At 39.1% G+C, this 21,819-nt stretch overlaps 1 protein-coding gene across 4 annotated transcripts; it reads right to left on the minus strand.

Annotated features, from left to right (window-relative positions):
* Positions 1–1,229: 1,229 nt before the first annotated feature.
* ogfod3 (2-oxoglutarate and iron dependent oxygenase domain containing 3) lies at positions 1,230–21,401 on the minus strand. 4 transcript variants are annotated; one of them, XR_003412010.3, is made up of 10 exons: positions 21,208–21,401; positions 20,536–20,747; positions 18,994–19,069; positions 18,870–18,912; positions 17,349–17,413; positions 16,777–16,833; positions 16,368–16,521; positions 11,736–11,859; positions 9,893–10,039; positions 1,380–1,516 (listed from the first exon to the last, which is right to left on the minus strand). XR_003412010.3 is itself a non-coding variant. In XM_027029393.3 (9 exons), the coding sequence occupies exons 1-9, from the start codon at positions 21,273–21,275 to the stop codon at positions 1,380–1,382; spliced, it is 921 nt and encodes a 306-aa protein (XP_026885194.2). In that variant the 5' UTR covers positions 21,276–21,401; the 3' UTR covers positions 1,230–1,379. The 4 variants fall into 4 exon arrangements, 3 of the variants coding, with proteins under 3 accessions (XP_026885194.2, XP_026885193.2, XP_081553733.1); XM_027029393.3 differs by lacking the exon at positions 9,893–10,039 and having other exon boundaries at positions 1,230–1,516; positions 20,536–20,732; XM_027029392.3 differs by lacking the exon at positions 9,893–10,039 and having other exon boundaries at positions 1,230–1,516; positions 21,208–21,400.
* Between the last annotated feature and the right edge of the window lie 418 nt (positions 21,402–21,819).

A 21,819-nucleotide genomic window follows, 5' to 3' on the forward strand; every position in this document is an offset into this window, starting at 1 on the left:
ATGGCAGGCTTCATTACATAAAATAAATGTAAAACTCCATATAACAGATAATTTTTAATTCCTGTTAGTTCAACAGTGAGAGAGCTGAAACAAACACCTCACATATAGAACAGCTTTTATCATACTAGGTGAGATCTGAGAGAAACCTTTGAATCACCTGCTATAAATAATTTCTCAAAATGTCTCAGTTGTGGTCCTATAAAAATGCAGACTGCTCTGCTCTGAGCAGTGGAGAAAGTAGAAAGACCAATTCCAGGTCAAAGGTTTACCTCAGCAACTCAGCAATTCATTTCACTCTGCCCACACCATTCAGAAAGTGAAAAGTACCAAGGTGGCTCATCCTTTCTCTGTGATTACACAGGCTGCCTTTCTATGACAGTGTAGCTCTGCATACAGTATAGCTTTCTCAAGATATTTTAATATTATCAAAAGCATTGAAACATAGTTGATTAGGCAGCGCTACACTCAATTAAATTTTAGCAGTGAGATGATTGTGATCATATTTATTACAAAGAGCATTCGTGATGTAAATTGGTAGAATAAATTTAAGATCATCATTTACCTCTCAGGAAGTGGCAGGCAAATGAAGCAATTTCCTGGACTGTCATGTCATTAAAGGCTCAGTCAGATTATGCAGCGTAATAAACCTTTGCAACACAATAAATTATTTTACCTCTGTAAGCCCTCAATGAGTAACATAGGGAATGTGTAATGTGGCAAATACCCTGCTGATGCTATTAGAATGCATTTGTTCAGCAGACAGCCAAAGTAGTAATTGACCTATAGCAGATAAAACCTTTTGTTAAAAAAGAAAAGTCATTCAGCCTGTTCTTTTTCTCTTTCTTATTCTTTTTTTTTCCTGTAATAATAACATTTGCAACAGGAAAGGTATTCAGTGATAAGCTTTAAAAAGCACTATCAGCACTATCAGTAGGAGATCTAAGAATTTCCCTCTATGAGAAATTTTGATCATACCCCCCGTTTAGAATTTCCACTCGAGCTGTTCTGTGAAAAATGATTCAACTGTGACAAAAGGAACCACATAGGTTACCACAGAGAAAGCAGGCACAGCCAGGCAAGAAAAAAAGCCATTTACGAGACTAGCATGCTCAAAGTCAAAGGGAAACACACACAAGCTGCTTAAAAACACATATATAGAACAAAGGACCACAGGAGGCAGTCTTTGTAAAGAGTGAAAATGTCCCTTGAATAACAACAATGATATATGATGTATGTTATATGCTTTATTATTGGTGTTGTTCTAGTTGTTGTCAACACGTTCCAAGTATATTCACATAAAGACATGAATCTTCAGTGTGATTCAGATAGTTTCTGGTTTTCTGCACCTGTCCCAGGGTCCCGGCAAGACACCAGTGATACTATGGCAAGATGGGGTCTGAAATAGCGTGATCGGGGTCACACGTGAAGGACACGGTGATAGCGTAGCGTGTGCCCCATGCCACCTTCTCCACCCGGTGGAGGTTCTCGGAGCCTGAGGAGAAGAAGGACACTCGGCCTGCGGAGGAGAACGGGAAGTTATGAGCACAGTTATACAGTGAAGAGCAGTACTGTACATTTAGAAACACTGAGGAGAGAGGGCTTAAAAAACGCCTGAAAGCTAAGACCTTACAGAAACCCCAAATGCATCTTATTTCAGATTTTTATTTAACAAAGAAAATTGATTTTGTATTTCCACTGTTCAAAACTGAGCCTTGAAGCTTCAAAGTTAGCTCTGCTTTTACAGGTAAATGTTGCCTGCTTCACTGCCCCTATAAGAGCATTAACACTTATGTCCGTAGAAGAAGTGCAGCCCTGAATTAGATATAAACCTAACGATATATAAAGCTAACATGAACTGTGACACCAAAATGAGAGAAGCGCAGAGCTAACAGGGTATTTATGTAAATTACCTTCACTGTGCTGCTTGGCCCCGATATCCATGCGCTGCTATTGACAATTGTTCTGAATAGTTTAGATGGTAAAATTTCTCTAACAGAGTAACTTTGCAAAGGTGTTCATGTATGTGGTAATGATCTGAATAAACGCAGCATAGTGTGCTGCATTACATACTGCAAGACACACAAATCATACTGGATTACACACAAATACCAATCTATATACAGAGGCAGGGGATTTGGTATGTGTGTATGTCTGTGGTTATTCTAATAGGGATCCAAACCTGGTCAATTAAACAGCACAGAGCCAATTATACGGTAAGGGTTTCAGTGCACTTAATGTAGGGAACCTAAATCAATTCTCTGCCCAACAGTAATCAGCTGTTTTAAGTTCCACCCACTCTGTCAAGCATCCATAATTTACATTACCTAATGATGGGTATGGCTAAAAATCCATAATAATATCATCAAAGCAATTTAGACTAATATAAAATTTTTAGAATTTCTGAAGCTTTGATTACATTTATCAGGGTGGGATAATTAGCACAGTGAAAAGGCAATGGTATGTAAATGCAGGAACGTTGTTCTCTGACCATTAGAATAAGACCTGCAATAAGACATGTTTTTATCTGAAATCATAATATTTAATGGACGTATTCTTACGAAGCACAGAACAAGTCTATATTGTTCTCTGGTACAATGGGCAAACTCTATGGGCACAGCAATCTGTAATTGGAACGTGACAAATTTGGTTGCTTTGATTTTGTTCCTGCATATTAGATTAGAAATGACACAAAACTATGATGTTAAAGTTCAGAATGTTTTAATAAAATTTGTAATGCTTTAATTTACAAGTGTTTACGATTATATTGAATGAACCATATAGTAATTATTGTTGGCAGATACCATCAAGTTCAAATATTAGTAAAGCTAAGTGAATGCCCAGTGTCAAGTGGGAATCATACATCTCTGGATGATGAGCTCCTTTGTTTTCTCAACATTTCTCTCTTCTTCACTCTTGTATTTTCATCTGTTCATCCGAAGATTTTGCCCCAGAACACTACATATTTGAGGCTTACTAACAATTTGTATCATGCACGCCTGGTTGTCAGGCTGATGTATTTCTCTCTTTATGCTAGTCTTTGACATATCTGTGCTTACAGCCTGTGGACTGTTTTTGAGCTGCTGAGCAGCTGAAAATACATTTTTCTGAATGACAAAGTATTTTCAGTTGTTACATAGTTACTACTATTGTTTACCAGGTTGTTTACCATTTCTAAGATCATTAGTGCATTTTTACAAATGTATCAAAACATTTTTTTGACACAGAATAATTTCACTCTGTCTCTTAGTGATGTAGTCTTATCATCCTCACGATGACTTCTGTTGTCCTCGTTTTAACAATAAGCTGCAAAACCCTAATGCAAATGCCACACGTAGATCTAACTCTAGAGATCTTGTGGGTCTGAGCTAATGATGTAGTGTCACATAACTGCCTAATTGTATGAGGAATGTGCTGTGATTCTTGTCCAGTTTAGCCAGTCTGGACATTCATATTCTCAAAGTAAACATTAACTTCACAGTTATTGTTTTGTTTTAACAACAAAAGAATGTGCAATACACTTGAAAATCTTGAAAAATCACACCAGACAAGTGTGTCTAGATTTGGGTGTTTACTGAAAACAGACAACAGGGATACAGAGAGAGCTTAGCAGGCTATACTACAACGTAAAGAATGAGTCATTTCTTAGCTTCCTACTTGGCTGATGCTAGGGACCAATCATCTCTTCACATTTTAATGGTGCATTAGTCAATTTGACCTTTTTTCTAATTCAAATAAACTGTGAAATATGTAGACCATTAAAAAAAGCACTATTTTAGCAATGACATCATCACATATGTATAAAATGCATGAGAAAACCTGTTTTAAAAAATTGCATTCCAGGTTGGAATCTTGTTTTCTGTTTATAATGACCTCCTGTCATTCCTCTGTTTAGCTAAGAAAAGACAGCAGAATCTGAGTGCCTTGCATCGTGAGGTGCAGAACAAAAACTGCTGCGAAAAAAAAATTCATAAGAAAAGTAAGAAAACAAGTTAACACTGGAAGTGCTTTTCTAAGAATGGAAAGTATTATTAGATGTGAATGGGATGAAGCTGAATGCAAAACTAGCAACCTTCTTTTTATGTATGTATGTTCTATGTAGATATATAAACGCAATCTGTATAATGCGAGGAACTGAGTGATGAACTTCATATAATTGAGTGGATAAACCACTTAGAGAGCTAAGTAAAGTACTGCTTTGGATGAACCACCTTCAAAGAAATATATGCAATGCTGGTAAACTGTATCAAACCTGTGACATAGACTCATGGGAGCTTATTTCTCACCTTTTTTCTATTTTGCCACAGTCTCCCCTCCCCTCCAAACTGAAATGTCTTCCCAAATATGTCATGTAACATACAAAGTTGTTGTGTAGGAGTCTCATTATAGTTTACAGGACACTCTTCTTCATCAGACATTTGTTGTATTTATATAGTTATTAGCGTGCATAATGCTGTCGTCACACCAAAACATAAAGCTGGGATGGGCATATCTTGACTGAAAATACATAGATGAAATCACAGCCACCACAATCCTCACTAACATCAGTGTGTGAATTTAATGATTTGCTCATGATAATATATCTCTCAGTTGGACCCTAAACAAGAACACGTTATCATGAGAACCATTCAATAACTGAAAAATATATTCTGTATACTTTGACACCAATTTTCATTTAAACTAGCTTGACCTAGAGAATCATAAGGAAATATCTTCCTTTTCTTTCTTTCTGATAAAGGATACTTTCTAACTGGAACCAAAAAATAATGTTCTTCATCAGGAGTGTCTTCATCTGGGGCATGGGCAGCCTCCTCTTCCTCTAACTTAGTGACATCCTCCACCAGAGGTGGTGCCTGATGTTTCTCTCTCACTCTCTTTCTACAGTGTTAATTGAATCCACCGGGTACTCCACTGCTTCTGCTCCGAGCTGATATCCACCATGTCTACTAGCTCCCTTCTCCCATCATCCTCAGAGCATCATTTTCTTGTTCTCTGGTGGTGCCTCTATGGGCACATCCACCTCGTCTCTAGGCAGGAAGACAGGGCAGACACATATTCCAGCGGAGAATTTTGTCCTGGCCCCTTCCATTTTCTGGGCTGATTTCATATACAGGGTGATTCAAGTGCTTCTTTTGTTTCACCACATCTGTCCACAAGCTTTCTCTGTCCACCCTTCTCTCCTAGGTTACACACCAGGAATCTACACCCAGGCTACAATTCAGCACCATGTACTTTCCAGGCATAGAGGCCTTTCTCTAGGTGCCTCCTTCTGGGCAGTCTCTGAAGCTAAGTGATATGCATCCTCCATTAGGAGTCTCCACATATCAACATGCTCATATGGAAATGGATTCTGGTCTTTTGCTGTACATGATATTTTACAGGAGTCTGGGATTCTGACCAAACAGTACATAATTAGGTGCAAACCATGCTCTCTCATTTTACAACTCTTTCATTAAGAAACTTTTCCAGTTGGTTTTGGCTTTATCTGAGCTATTTCGTAGCATGGCATAAAGGGTTCTGTTAAGTTTTTTTGACTTGTCCATTCACCTGGGAGTAATATCATGTCACCCCAGATCCTCTGATGCAACTATACTCCTCTAGTTTTACAAATAGCTTGTTTTCACACATCTTTCCCTGATCAGGGTGTAATTTTGTGAAGTAATCAAACCTGAGGACAGTTTCCAGGCTTTTTCCACAGCTAATTTTGCAGTTTATTACAGGAGTACTCATAGCTTCCTTGACACTTCTCTATATGTAGAAAATTGATTGATATGAGAGTCAAATGTGTATGTCACAATACCCAAAGGAACTTTGTTTCTTAACAGGGCACTTCCAATGTAGACACCTGCATACATGTGTAAAGTAGATTTCTATGTATTTTTGCATGTGTAGCCAAAAAAACCAATCTCTAGCCAGATGCAGTACTTGTCCCAATCCTTGATGACCTGATCCTTTATGTGGTTATTTATGCTTCATTGTAAACTGATGATACTTTATTGGTAGGACCAGTTGGTACCTATTTGTGGTCTTTCAGCATAGTATGCCATCTTCATCAATGTGCAGATTATGCTTGTACCTTTTCAACACAAAGCTCAGGGCAGTGGTAGCTCAGTGCTTAAGGTACTCAACTTATAATTGGATGGTTGCTGGTTCAAGCCCCATCACTGCCAAGCTGCCACTGTTGGGCCCCTGAGCAAGGCCCTTAACCCTCAAGTTGTACTCAGTCATAATTGTAAGTTGCTTTGGATAAAAAGCATCAGGCAAATGTCAATCTTAATTCAAATGGATGATCATTCTGAGCCTCTCATTTTTTAAACTGTCGTTTCCCCTGAATAGCCAGCCTACTCCATCACCGCCACTGATATGGTTGCTGGACATAACCAGGGTTCTCCTTCCTGGCAGATATCATCACAGAGGTCCGGAGTGCCGAGGACAATCAAAGCCCACTCATAGAGTTACCAGAACATAATAAAAGCAGTCAGGTGGTGGTCAGTTTACCCAAGAAAGCCCTAATGATAAGCCATATCCTGGTCCAAGACAGAGAACCAAGTGCTGCCTTTAACGCTGTCTACCATGTACTAGATTTGTTGGACTGAGTGAAGGTCTGGGATAGTTTTCCAGTTCAAGTCCTGGTAATCCACACAGAGCTGAAGACCACCTTCCTTTCTTACACAGACTGTGCTTAAGGAACAGGATGACCTGGATTTTGTAATCCATCCCCTATTCAACAAGCCCTCCAAGTATTCCTTTACCTCTGTGTAAAGCCATCGGTACTGAGGTGTATGTCGAGCTAACCAGTGTGGTGTCACTTGGGTGTATTTTGAGTTGGAGAGAAGGAATGTACCCCACATTGTCTTCATTGTGAGAGAAATCTCCAGTCTCTTCTCTTAGCAGGTATCTTGCCTGTTGCTGTTGTGTCAGGTGACTCATGTCAATAGGAGGGCCCCAAACTCCTCCTCCCTTGAGATTTGTAACTCATTTCTCCCAGCTGTGCTACTGTTTCGCCTGTTTCTTCATCAATTGAGTTGTAAGATATCTACAAATTATCAGCACTCCTTTCCACTGGCCTAGCAAAAGCTGGGTAAATAGTTTCCACCTGCTATATGTATCCAAGTGCTGTGCATGGAGGAAGTACATGGCTGGTGCTGTTTGTGACTGGGACCATGATACAGTACCGTGTCCCCCTCTGCAACCTGGCAATAGTTTCACTCACACTAGCCCCTCTGGCTATGTTTGATATTCATCTGGTAGAAATAGAACATCTTGTTTTTCCAGTACAGGGCCTGTCCTCTCACTGCGTTTCAACTTTGTCTCGAGTGAATTACAGCTCCCAGCTTGCATGCTTTGGCCACTGCCTGTCTTGATAGTTCGCAAACGCTTTTCATCAGTTTCTATAGTATTTTTTGTCAAAAGCCTTTTCTAGTACCTCTGTGACTCTCATTTGTGGCTATTCTTCTTCCCAATGTAACAACTGACAGCTCTGCCAGTCAGTGTAGCCAGTCCCAACATTTCCTCCATGCTACATAACACAGTATGTGGAATATGTTTCATATGAACACTTGACAAATCAGGGACACCTGTGAATCTGTGTTCTATAATGCACATGTAGCAACATCATCTAGAAAGCAGTTCACACAGCACCTTTTGCAAATGAGGTTTAGCAATCAAGACTGATGACAAGGTGAATGTTGCCTGATCCACACTGACTCCAGTGTATTTGCTCTCCCTACCTGTCACGCCATGGCTGTTCTTGGATGGATGAGAACTGTTCATTTTGTGTAGGCTGTCTTTGGGGTGACACAGGACAAGCGGTACAGTGTATTTGGACACTAACATTCTCTGTTCTATCCACGGAACCTGTCCATTGACAGATGAACATACTGACCTATGCCTTTAGTCTGACAGTCCTTTAGCATCTTGTGCCTTTAGCATCTTTATGCCCACGTGTGCTGTGGGGAAGCATGTACACTCCTGGATCTCTGCTACAGCACCAATGCACTAACAATAGAGCTCGGCCTGCACGTCACTCATTTTATGGTTCTTTACTGTCCTTTTTGTCATCATTGCTGCTCACAATCCAGGCTGGCTATGTCATTCATCTGTGCCACGAGACCTTATCTGTCACCACATCATCACCTGCCATGTTTTGAGATGGTACTTAATATAATCACTTGATAGCCCAGTTTCCATCTCCCTCAAGAACTTTCACTGAATCAAACCCAGGCTGTATTTTTTAATCAGGACCTGACTCTCTAGCTGCAGCTAACAGCCACTGCTTGAACTCAACTGTGCCAAACAGGAAGCTTTGTGGTGACTCTTGGCTGTCTTGTGTTCTACTGATCAGTCTATGGTAAAGGTCATTCGACCTGTCCTCCTTAAAATGGCACTTCGAAAATAATCCTCAATTTAAGAAGGGTAAGATCTCTCTTAATCTCAAGCACATCACATAAGCAAAGACTTAAACTTATCACTGCTTCAGTAGTCTCCTATCCAGCATACCCTTTCTTTAGTACCATGGCTATTTAGTGCATTAAATTATGACATTCATGACATTTTATTATCTTGTCCCCTTTCTCCAATTTAGGCAAAAATTTTCAGATGCTCTTTTCTTGTGAGATTTATATTCTGAGGGGATAAATCATAACTAGGACTTTCACCCATTGTGACTGTTTTTCCACTGAATCTCTTGATTTCACCCTCACGTGCTTTTGGGAAGGACTGAAAGCTAGACGGTAACTCTGTTTTCTGTCTCGGCAGCTTTTCCAATTTGGCTCAGCCGTTACTCACGTTGCACTCTACAGCCTCTGTTCCAGACAAATGTGTCCGGGTTCGGCCGGGTTTGCCTTATAACAGACAATAGGGATACACAGAGAATTTAGCAGCCCACTTAGTTCCCAGCTATCCCTATACTCCCTATACACCCTATACACCACTATACACCTTATACTCCACTATACTCCCTATACACCACTAATGACTGACCAATCGATTCTTCACAAAAATTTAGAAACATAAGTGATTTTCGGTATTAATACATAGCACACTCTTGGATGTTTGCTTAACAAAATGTATAAAATCCACTTTCCCCCCCTTTTTTTCCCCCTTTGCTCACAAATGTCACTATCCAATTACACTATCCAATTATACGAACTCTTAAAGCAACAAAGTTAGTATGTGTATGAAACAAAGCCCTACTATCTATTGTAACCTAAAAGTAAAGTATTAGTAGCCTACAAACAAAGTTGTCAGTTTAATGGAAGTCATTAAACAATACACACACATTGTTAAGATGTGCTCATTTTAAAAGTTGTAATGATATTTTTCACACCTACTCAGTTTCTCACCGGTCCCTCCTGTGTGCAGACAAACATAAAGCCCAAAACACCAAAGGGCATTTCATTTTGCCCCTTCCAGTCAGAGCAGAGAAATGGCAGGAATATACCCATCACTTCACATTAACACAGTGGGGTGTTGAGCGTGTGAGGAGCTCCTTGGGGCAAGGCTGTGGTGTTTCTCTGAAGCCGCTGCCAGTGACTCTCCAATCTTTGCAAGCAGCTGGTCTCCCCTTGGATTCCCTCAGTGTCTGTTCTCAATTTCCCCGACTGTAAGTTTCTAACAGGGCCTTGTCCCCCACTGACACCTTCCCAATATCTGCACCTCTCAAACCCCAGGAGTCCCTCTGCCCCTGCAGGCTTCTATCAGCTTTTCCTCCCCATGATCTTCTTCTACTCTGTCCATCCCCTCGCCCTGCTTCTGTGCCCTTCACACTGACCCTCTGTTCTGCACTCAGTCTCCCTGCTGCTTAATGCCTGCCGTGCTGCCCCTCCTCCTGGTTCAGAGAGGAAGGCTGATTGTCAATTGCACTGTAACTGAGGTCTGTCAGGATAGTAATTACCTTTACAGGTTCATCATCTCTACGCGATGAGCAATCAGCGCACCATCCCAGTGCTTCAGCACAGCCATGCCGGGAGCTGTTTTAAACCCGCCGTACATGGATGTGGACAGAACAGGCAGAGACGTCTCCAAACTGAGCCTCCACGGGCTGATGAATAAACCATGTGTGATATTTAGAATCATTTAAGCACTTGGAGAAATATCACAGCTTTTTTTTTTTTATCAGGCGTTTTCTTGTCGACTTTTCCCATAATTCTCTTCTCTTTCCCCCCTACCCTTCAAGGACCCATGTGTATTCAAGAGTGAAAGCATATCGACCAATCTGCATTTGCCCTTCACTTGCCAGCAGCTTTTTCTGTGCTTGGAGCACTGAGTGATCAGGTGTCATGCTACGTGACAAAACACCTCCCCCATCTCCACCGTCCAGCAGACATGAGCTGAGACAGATTTTCTGAGATATTTTAGAGGAGGGATAAATGTAAAAGTTCAACCGAGTGCAAACCTACTAAACTTGTAAACGACAGCCGATATCCACTTAAATGAGACATATTAAGCTTCATCTAAAGTACACCAGTTACTCATGCAGAAGCGTCACATTTTCTACCTGTCAGGCCTATCAGCTGGCTATTTGCGCACTGTGACATTATGTGTCATTATCAAAAAGGAACATAAGAAAAAAAGACAACACATCAAATGATAAAATGGCTGTTACCACAACACACTATTCTCCCCTCTCTGACTGACAGGGGAGAGACTAAGGTAAATGTTAATGGCTCAGGATTAAAAGAACTAGGTGATAATTACAATTTATTATTTTATGCCCCGATGGAGTGCCCAGACAGAAAATAAAGTATAGGTGTCAAAAACTCATCAGTATTACACAAATTAACACAAGCTTTTTTCTTTTTTTTTTTCAACAAATATTTTCATGGTCAGGCTTTGTAAAATTAATGGCAATGTTAGTTCCCTGAAAGTAAATATTATATCAAAATTGAAATGCACTGAATTAAAAAGTAGTACAGACTTTTGATGTTGAATACAGCAGCTCTTGGTTAATAACTAATTACTGATATTTATGTTTTTGACCAAAATTCAAAGCATTTGCCTGGTACAAGTCACCCTTTCCATGCCCCAATGTAAACCTGTCCATGCTGTCTGTATTCAGCATGGAAAGGAAGCACAGTCTGGACTGAAGAAAAAAAACAGGAATCAGACATAGCATGTCTTCCCATCTGATCATTCAATTCAGTGGTTATGGTATTTGACTTCTAATCAGAAGGTTGCTGGTTCAAGCCCCACCACTGCCAAGTTGCCACTGTTGGGCCTTAACCCTCAATTGCTCAAGTTGTGTGCAAGTCATAATTGTAAGTCGCATTGGATAAAAGCATCAGCTAAATGCCATAATTGGAAATACACTGAATATTCATTAGGCAGTCTCAACTCCACTGAGAACCCATAATAGACATTCAAAACTACCTTGCATAAGCAATGTCCAGGCAACTTGGAACAGCAGTTGAAAGCAGTAATAACCCATGTGAAATGTTTACCTATCAAACAACTAGTACCTTTTATCTTATATTCTGTGAAAATAACACTGATATAAAACTAGATCTACTGTTAATTGCATTTTTCAAATGTAAAATAATTTGTTATTAAATAGTATGACCATAAGACAATTCAATTTGACCTTCTTCAAAAGCTCAAATTGTGGATTCCTGACTGTAATTGCATTAACTACAAGTCATGCACACAAAACATACATATTTATTCTAAAGCAATAAAGTTTATTTAATAAAATTTATGAATCCCTTCTCAGGTCAGACCTCACTTCACTAACAGCTTACCAGAAAGGGGCTCCACTGTTCTGTTGCCATCTGGGTCCATGAAGATGAATCTGCCCCCTCCAAAATCCACACTGTAGTCCGTTAGGTAGAGTAACGATGTGTAGTCGAAGGATCCATAGGTCACCTGTAAAAATTACAAATTTAGTACATTCTTTTTTTCTGGCTAAGCTCAGATTCATAAAGGTCTATCTTTCACATCATAATTTTTCTAATCTCATTATTTTTTAAATTAGGTTTCATGGTTTAATTTATTAATGTAGATGTAATAGTTTGCACTGCGAAAATATTCTTCTAATATAAAAAGGGTGTTTAAAGTGTTTGAATGAGGCACTGAAAATGGTGCACCGCTCCATGTTCTAGTTGGTCTTCACCTTCTACCTTATAAGGAGAAAGCAAGTCTCCTAACTAATTGATTCAGAGTTCCAAAATCTTAGATTGGTCCCATCACAGCGTTTTTGAAATGCCTATTCAAGAAAATCCCAACAGTGGGAATCCCATGAGAAATTACTGGGTTTTTTTTTGCTTGCTTGCTTTCTTTCATTTTTTTAGACCATCCATGTAAACTACTCTTCAGTCTCACAGGGGCAATTTCTGGCAATACAGAACATGGCAGCATGTTAACACCAGAGTAGTGTAATCCATTTTTATGTAAATGTGTGGTCCTGTGACTATTATAAGTGTGTCAAAGAATGACAGATGAGGGTAACATTTAAAATTCTGAATGCCATTTATGTAGCTGCCTCAAAAACACAGACGGTGCCATGAATTAATGAAGAGGCAAACGGGTGGAACTCCACCCCCTCCATCCAACACCCACCTCTCTTACAATAGGTGTAATGAATTAACCAAATCCAACGAAAAATGTTATGCATCCTTAATGTTTGCCATCAAAAACAGGAGAGAAAAATAAAGTTCTTCTGTATCAAAGCTGTTTCTGAACAAAGCTTGCTAATGAGCTGTACTAATAAAGTATGAATCATGTTTAAAGTTATTAAGCATTCTTAAAATAACTTTACTGTTATCACAGTATTATGATGCCTACTCCCAATAGGGCAATATAATGGCCAAAGAGCCAAATAGCATATTTATTGTATATTTACTCCATTAAGGTTCTACTAATCAGGGTCCTCAATATCACTGAAATGTAAATGGAATTCTGACATTGTAATTTCACATTTCAGTTCATCTTTATGGTGAAGAAACCATGACATCACATTCTATATAAACTCTTATAAGCTGATCTGAGACTAGTTCAGCATGTGAGGAAGTGCATACTGATTTGGAATGCTCCTTAAAAGAATTTCGTAGCAATCCATTATAAATGCCTACTTCAGTGAACAGATGGGATTTTTCCTGCTCTCCCATGTGACTCATTGAGTGCTCTGATCACCTCAGATGATGTTACTTTGAAGTTAGGCCATGTGTCAAGCATGCCACACCTCTCTATTCATTTGCAGAAGAGAGCAAACTCTAAAAAGCATGGCCTGAACACACTCCTGAACTCTACAAATCAAGCTTATTTCAAAATATAATTGAAGAAAATACAGAAGTATTATCAATTTCTGATATTATTAAAACAAATGTGTTGACATTGAGACAAATTATATTTAATATATTTTTGTTAATACTTTGTCAAAATGTTGACTAAATTTACTTTGTCTCAAATACAAAAGTATTTGTATTTACAACACTAATAACAACAACAACAACAACAACAAATATTTCTAGCTGAGCAATAATGTTCAAAGTGATAGTTGGTGATGATAGCTGCTACTATAACCAAGATCATTATATACAGGTTTTCAAAAAAAAAGCTTTTCACAAAAAAGTACTCACACACTATAATGAAAATGTTCAGACTATGTTATTTATACACTATAATGATCAGAAGCAGTTCGCTTATTTGTAATTTACATATGCATAATTAACTCAGTCATAATCTGATTTTTGCTAATAATATATTAATTGGAAAGGTTCTTTTTAAAACTAAACTATGAATTATGTAATTTTTGTAATGAATTATTACATTTTAAGGTATGGTAGTCTTGGTCGAGCCTAATTGGTCAAGCTGCATAAAGCCACACACTTATAGGTCATACCTATAAAAGTATAAAAGTATCTCCATACATTGGCTTACATTAATACACAACACTTGTTTTACCTGACATCAGAAGGCAATTTCAGAATTGAGAAAAAGCAATGCAGTACACATAAATAGGAGACAGGGGCTTCTTGTCTCATGGGTGAGTTCATCTTCACCTTGATTCACCATCCATTAACTCCAATTTAGGTTCACATGGAGCCAATCCTATCCTGGCAGCACAGGGCACAAATCAGGAACCAGCCCTGTAGAGGATGCACCCACCAGGCCAATTTAGGGATGCCAATTGACCCAATTCGCATGTCTTTGGAACATGGGAGCAAACCGGAGTGCCCGGAGGAAACATGGGTAACCTGTTACTCCATTAATATTTCATGAACATCAGGGGGTGCAAAATGAGGAATAGTTTGGATATTTATTTGGTTTGATATATCTGCTCTGGGAAAGGCAAGGGATACTGTGGGATGAGGTGAGCACTGATTTGCCATTTTTCACATTCTGAATAAAAAAAATAGAAACATTACAGTTTTTGTAATAATTATTGTGAAGAATCAGAAGAATATTTTTTCACTTAGTAGAGGAGAAACTAAAGTATTCTGATTTGCTAATGTCCTGCTCTGTGTTAACATTAGCAAACATGGCCATTTGGGGCAACTTGTCTCAGTGAATTTGGGAATTATTTTTACAGCATCCATCCAGCTCTGCCCAAGAGCACTACCTCATTATTAACGAGCAATGCCAGCTTTAAATCACCTAGATTTAAGAAAAACTAGGTGGCAACACCCACTACCCCCAAAAGAAACGAAAAAATGTTACTCTCCAGTGAGGCACATGAAGTTAAAAGGCAGGCACAAATAAACAAGATCTTTTCCAAAATAAATAGGGGTGAGGGTAGGGGCAGAGGGCAAAACCTAAATGTGGGGAAAAATAAATAAATAAAAAATAGATTGACTAGATGACTCTTCAGTAGATAAAGATGAGTGCCTGCTATGTATTTGCATAGAGCCATTTTGAAAAGCTGACCTAGTGGGACTTGGGTCCAGTGTGTCGCATGCAAACAGTGGGCTCATAAAGAGTGCACCCCAGACCAGGCAGTTTGTGTGTGCCAGGACCAACGATGAGTCTGATTAGTAAAGTCTGAGAGAGCCTACAGGAATAAAAAACCCAATTAGCATTGTAGTTTTGTTTAAATACTTGAATGTTTTATTTGAAAGATCGTCTGAAGTTGTTGTAGTTCAGAAGGATTTAATGGGCCTTACCACACTACTGGACTATCTCAGTGATTAATAATTGGGGTTTAGTGATTAATCAAGCCTTCTTTCTGAGTTGGCATTTAATTTTAAATTTGAAGTAAAAACAAAACATAATTACCCAACAATGAACTGATTTTACAACAATAAAAACAATCTACACACATTCCCACATAGGGTGACAATTAACCCGCTGATGGGCAACTTGTCACATGTACACACTCACTATTTAAATGCTTATAAGTCCGCACTGAAATAAGATATGAAAGTATAATGAATACAAAATGTATGACTGAGACTTCATTCTTTCATTTGCCATGCAGTTGGTAACATCATGATCTACTAAGCCCATGATATGTTGTTTTTTTTTTTTAAAGTGTGACAAGATGTCCTAGTGTCCCTTAAAAATTTACTATTCACTGGTAACAATAGCATTTCACACAATTTATTTTTTTAGGTTGTGTTGGCCTTGATCACACAGTCAGTTTAAAGGGAAACCCAAAACAATAAGAAAACTCAAAACAATAAGAAAAGAAAAAACAAACAATCTTAAGGTAAAGAGCCTTCAAAAATACATGTAGAAGTAACAGTAGAAAACCACAGTCTTTTCATCCATAAACTGTACAATGCTGAACAAAAATGGAAAAAGACTTTGCTTTGACCAATCTGTGTAAAGACCAGCATGCAAGCCATTCCCAAATGACCACAAATGAGCACATTTCATATAGCAGATATCAAATATCTAATTTTGAAATCACTACTAGAGTTTCATCCTTTGTAATGCACAATAATGAGGTTGGCAGCTCCAAGAAAACGAATAAACATTTCTACAGTGATGACCAAGGAGGTGGCTTGTCACTGACTGTAAAGGTTTGCATAAAAATCTCATGTAAAGGATACTTAATTTGTTAATTTGTGTAACTAAATTGCACTAATATAAGAGAGCGGCTTCCTATAATACTCATGGAATTTGGAAATATTCTGACAGTTAAAAGCAGTGTTATTGCGGAAAGTCAGTTTTTTTGTTGAACATTTGGACACAGGAGATGTGTTAAATGCCTGTTGGATAGCTTCCTAGGTTTTTAAATTATGGACTTATCCACATTAGTAAGGTGGACATTCATTTTTAAAGACGTCTATGACTCAGACGCTCACTGAAGATGAGACAGTGGACCACATACAGGAGAAGAGTTTTCAGTGGTGCAGGAGCATTCCTTTGAGATGAATGTGTATGCAACCGCACACACGTGTGTGAGGTACAAGATGGAGTGTGAGTGATACCTTGTCAATGTGTGGGTGCCAGTACTCATCGTGAGTGGTTTTGGCACCGGTGCTGTTGATGCGGGAGAAGAACGTGGGCTTGGTTAGGTGCATCTGAGTAGGATCAAGCCCAAACGTTTCAGCAATCACTCTCTGAATGCGCCCACGCACGTCCCTATTTTGGAGCAGGAAACATTTAGAACTACTAATTAATGAATGTTACCCGAACAATGTCTGATGATAAATGTTTATAAATAATTTATGAAATTTGATAGGTAACTATTAAATCAAATAATCAAATGAATAGATAATTAAATAATAAGTAAATGAACAAATTAACAAGTGTATCAATGATTTGACAATGCTATGTTTTATTATTATTATTATTATTATTATTATTATTTTCTAATTTGAATAATTCATCAATTACCTATAAAGTTTAAAGTCATCCTCAGTGAAAACATCGTTTATTTCAGCACTAAAGTATCTGGAAATAAAGGAAACAAATGAAACAGGATTAAAATATTCTGAACCAATAAAGCCTCATCAGCCACAACTCCGTGTCCCGGTTAAAGTGACATGCTACTCAAAAGGCAGAATACAAATACTGTAAGCATGTTAAAATGCAGGCTGTCGATTCACAGAAACACCATGACAACTCAGGCCTGTCAACACATGCCAGATGCCCAAATGCACGGTGTCAGCCCGAGCAAGGGCACAGGAGGGAAAGCCGGGCTGCATGGGAACTTCAAGGTGTCAGGAATTAAGACAGGCTGCCTGAGAAACAAGACTCACACTCTGTTCACCCAAGGAAAAAAGAAAAAGCGAACTTTCGCCTAAGGACTCAGGACCCTGAGGCATCTTTTGATGAACAGATGAAAAGCAGAGTGAGCCAGTCTGATTGACTGCTCAGTCTTGTTACAGCTCTAACACCAGCTGAGCCTGGCTCAGCCGGGGCCTCCCATCTGCCCCGGTACATTCAGCTCTGACGCACTTGCTCACCTGTAGATGTTGACGAACTTTTTCCCCCATGACAGGGCTCCAGAGTGGAGGTCCAAGATTGAGGCCTACACACACACAAACACAACCAGTTGAACCATACAGACATACACAACATACTTATGTATAGGAAATAATCCTATACATAAGTGAGAAAATAAGATTCCCAAAGGAAAGTGAAATGGCAGGATATCAGCGCGTTTGTGAATCCTGTTGCTGCTAAGTTTTTGGTAAAAGGATCAGTGAATGGGTGGGTGTAGCCTCTGCACTCTGCCCTCTGGGTCACCCCACCACATGAACACACCCAGACGAACATGGACTACCCATGAAACAGACTCCACATCCCCACTTCCAACTTAAAATTGCCACACATCATAAAAAGATGCTTTGCCTGGAGCCAGAGTTAGTGTCTTAAACCTCAACCCAACCCCCCCGGGGTTGATATGGGGCTCTGTGCAGTCTAAACAGATATGTTGACGCTGCAATAAGAATAATTCTAGAAGCATTCCAACAGCTGCAGTTTTGGTCACAACGCCACAAATCCACAGCCATTATTTTACCTGAGCTCATGGTATGCCATAGAAATGTCACAGACCTGCAGTTTCTAATAATCTTTGCTCTTCTCCCTGATATTGAAACCTTGAAATAATCAAAGAACCAGGGTGAAAAGATCACAGGGATTTAAAGATGCTGTCTGCTGTCTGTCATTTTGCTCTAGAGAACCTTTAAGTGCTAGTAAATTCCATCCCTTTCTTTATGGAACTTATATGAAAGTGCTTGGTGTCTCTACATAACACCAAGAACAGTCCCTATACATAGACACACAACAAACTAAAGAATAAACAAAACAAAAAAAAGTCTTCTTTTTCAATAAATTTTTACCTTTTTGTACCGTTGATGTCGAATGGAAACTAAGAAACCAAACTAAGATTAATGGAATTGTGCCTGACTGTGTATAAAGCTAGCTAGCTAATGGTACATGTGGTCGATCAATGAGGGTTGTTTTTCGATTGCCTAGATGTGTCCATGTTACTCAATAATTTAATTTGAGATCCTTCGAAGTCAACTAAATTTACACATCACTACTTTAGTTAGTAATAATTATTTAGCATATTATATTATTTCCAGCAAAGGTGGTGACAATTGCTGGTGGTATATCTTTGCTACAAATAAATGACAATGAAACATTATCAATATTAGGACATTCATACACAGAACCCAATGAATAAAAAGTCCAACTGGAGAAAGGTTCATGGTAAAATACACTCACAAATCATTTTATTAGAAACATCATCCATGTACCTACACGTTTTAATACTAATGGTCTAGTACTATCCTGCCCTCTTGTGTATGATACAGAGATGTGCATTCATAATCAAGATAACCTAGAAAGACACTGAACCCAACAAGCAGAAAAATTCTTAGAGAAAGCTGTCAGGCACAGAAATGCAGAGAAGCAAAAAGAAATAATGAATTATTTTTTTCTTTTTTTTTTTAACTTTATAATAAAGCATATCTACTCACGCCTCCATCTGAACCACCAAGTGACAGTCCTCTCTCGGCTAACCTGTGGATTTAGAGAGGACGTTATCTGAACGTGCATATGTTGTTCTCAAGTGTGTTTAAAAGCTAGTGAGTGTATGTTCACCTTTTGAGCATCTGTGCCTCTTCCTTGGTTACCACATTGTCTGACACCGCTCGGCCACATTTCGTAGGAGTGCAGCCTGTGAACAGAAAACATTACCCACATTAGGCCAAACCAGAAGCAGTTGTCTCCCTGTTCAACCATGATGCTTTTCAGCCACCATCTGCTACTGATAACTGGAGCCCACACAGTAAACATGTTGACTGAACATTCCCAGCACGTTCAGTGGGGTTGTTGCTGGGTGTGTGGACTGCAGCACTGTACTGCCTATAAGCTCTCATTTCCTCATTCTGATTTACAGCACGTGAAGCGCATGAAGCCGAACAAGGCCGTAGAGTAACTCCAGCACCTGCCCTCTCTGGGTTGTGCAGAGCCTTTTGATGCCAGTGAGACAGCCAGTAACGAATTCCATATGAAGCCTCGGCAGAACACGGATGGCGACTCACAACTTGAGTGGTTCGTGCGGTATCTGACCAACCAACAGGCACCCATGACATACAATCTTTTTTGTTGACCTTGGTAGAACAAGGTTTTCAATGTTTACCTGAGCAGCCTAATCTCACAAAAGAACATCATCTCTCTTCTTGTAAAAAGAATAAAAACTGGCAAATAAAGAATAAGGCATGGAGTGTTAAAGATGCCAGAGTTTCTTTAAGTCCTTTTGCTGTCTAGAGCATGTAAAACTTTACCTCTGACTACCACTGAAGTTTCTTTATTGAAGATCAGTGAGTGCTGACCGTGTCCTTGGGGCTGGTGCACTAAAATATGCTGAAACTTCCGTTTTAATCCTGCAGCACCCTACAAGAACCTCTTCTCACCAAAATTTAGTGTCATCAGAAATTCAATTTCACATACTATTGTGTAGGTCAGTAAAAGTGCTGGAAGTACCATCCTCAAAATATACCAACCTCAAAAAGGCCAATGGCAAAACTCCCTGGGTTTAATTTAACCTTTTTAGATCTCTCAGTTTGATTCTCCAGAATGCTTTGTTACCGTCATTCTCAGACAGCCTGCCTCGTTGTAGTCAAACCGACTATATGAGCAAACTAATCTCAGACACTGAACTCATACATTTGTTGTTGGGTGTTTTATATTTGCATGTCGGGCTGTGTGCAAACAGCAATCAAAAAGAGTGGAAATGATGCACTGCTCATTTTTGACACTGGCACATTCTTTTTGGGATCTCAGTATGTGGATAATGATTTTAAATGATGATGATGGTGAGTTTAACTTTTATGTGTCATTATTCCCACTAAAAAAGTACTATCTACTATCCAGCTTGTATGGCCCGCAGGTGCGATGAGCTGAGCCAGGTATGCTTCAGCAGTGAAAACATTTCCAGTGTAAAGCAAGAGTTTTCCACAGCAGAGAACTTGGAAACACCGCTCTGTGAAACAATGCCCAAGGGTTTTATTTAAACAGAAATCAAATGCAGAGCAAACGCGTCAACCATGGAGTGTTAGCAATAGGCCTTGAGAATACAGCAACAGAATGCAGTTGGAAGCACAGAAGCATGTGGTGGAATAAAGGAGGTCAATATAATACCTGGGAAGCGCTTGTGGTTTTCATAATCTTCAGAGCATTGGACCACGAATACTCTGGGCTGTGACAGTGCTTCCCATCTTGAGACCAGCGTCTCTGTGATGTCATCATTGAAACTTAGGAAAAGCCAGCTCACTACCGCACATATGGCAGTCAGAAGCAGCAGGGTGATGATAAACGCTCTGCTATGGGACGTCTGTCTGTGTACGTTATACCTGATCAGAAGACGTCGAAAGAGAACACTATACCACAACAGCCAATGCCTGTCCTCCACACTCATTCACCCGCTCATGCTTAGCTACCTTATGGCACTACAAGGCGCCCCGCGAAAGCCCTACAGTTCTAGCAAGCAAGAACTCAAGCAACAGAAACACCGCCTAAGCAAATGTCATACATTAATATTCATAGCGTAGATGGCCAAGTATAAACAGGCCAGTCTACACAGATGTTAAATGACAAAAACTGGAACTTGATTTTTTTTTTTCTCGTTTTAACCCACTACTTAGATATTTATCTATGAACTTATATAGCCTTTTGAAGATGAAAGGCAGAATCAAATACTGAAATGAAAATACAAAAATAATAAAACTGTAGTCGTGTTTTGCAATTTTCAACGTGTTTGCATACCATGCAAAGTAAATTACGTTCGGCTTGTGAAAAGAAAAGCGTTACTACCTTTTTATTTTTTTCTCAGTGGTGTTACTGTCTGAGATTTTAAAGTTTCCTCGGCGTTGCACAGCCATTTATAATAATATCAAACCGTCTGCTGCAGAAAGACATACAAAAGATAATGCCATATAGCAGTTACAACTTCCCACGCGAATGAATTACAACAGCAAACATAATAGCTATAGGAAAGAGTGAAGCTGGAGACTGTATCATTTCATTTCCTTGTCAGAATATATTTCCAAAGTAAAAGTCACGAAAACACACAGAGAGAGAGAGAGAGAGAGAGAGAGAGAGAGAGAGAGAGGTGGGGGGGGGGATGACGTGGTTTATAATTAATGGATTAACTCTATATAACATATTTTAAATTTAGTACAGTAAAGAGACACCTCAGAAGGAAAATAAACTGAAAAGTAGGGGAAATTATTTCCAGTTCCATATCATTAAATTAAAATGTTAACTTTTTTTTTTTAAATAAAGCCTCTCATTAACTTTTCCATTGAAATATAGCTTGAGCTTGAGCTACAATACTACTAAGTGAACCAGTTCTTACTGAGACATCATGTACCAAACTTTACCTGTTGAAAATAATGCCCCTCAATCAGCCATTTCTATATTAAG

The sequence above is a fragment of the Electrophorus electricus genome, chromosome 15 (genome assembly GCF_041902795.1).
Source record: "Electrophorus electricus isolate QZ-2024a chromosome 15, ASM4190279v1, whole genome shotgun sequence".
Lineage (NCBI taxonomy): Eukaryota > Metazoa > Chordata > Actinopteri > Gymnotiformes > Gymnotidae > Electrophorus > Electrophorus electricus.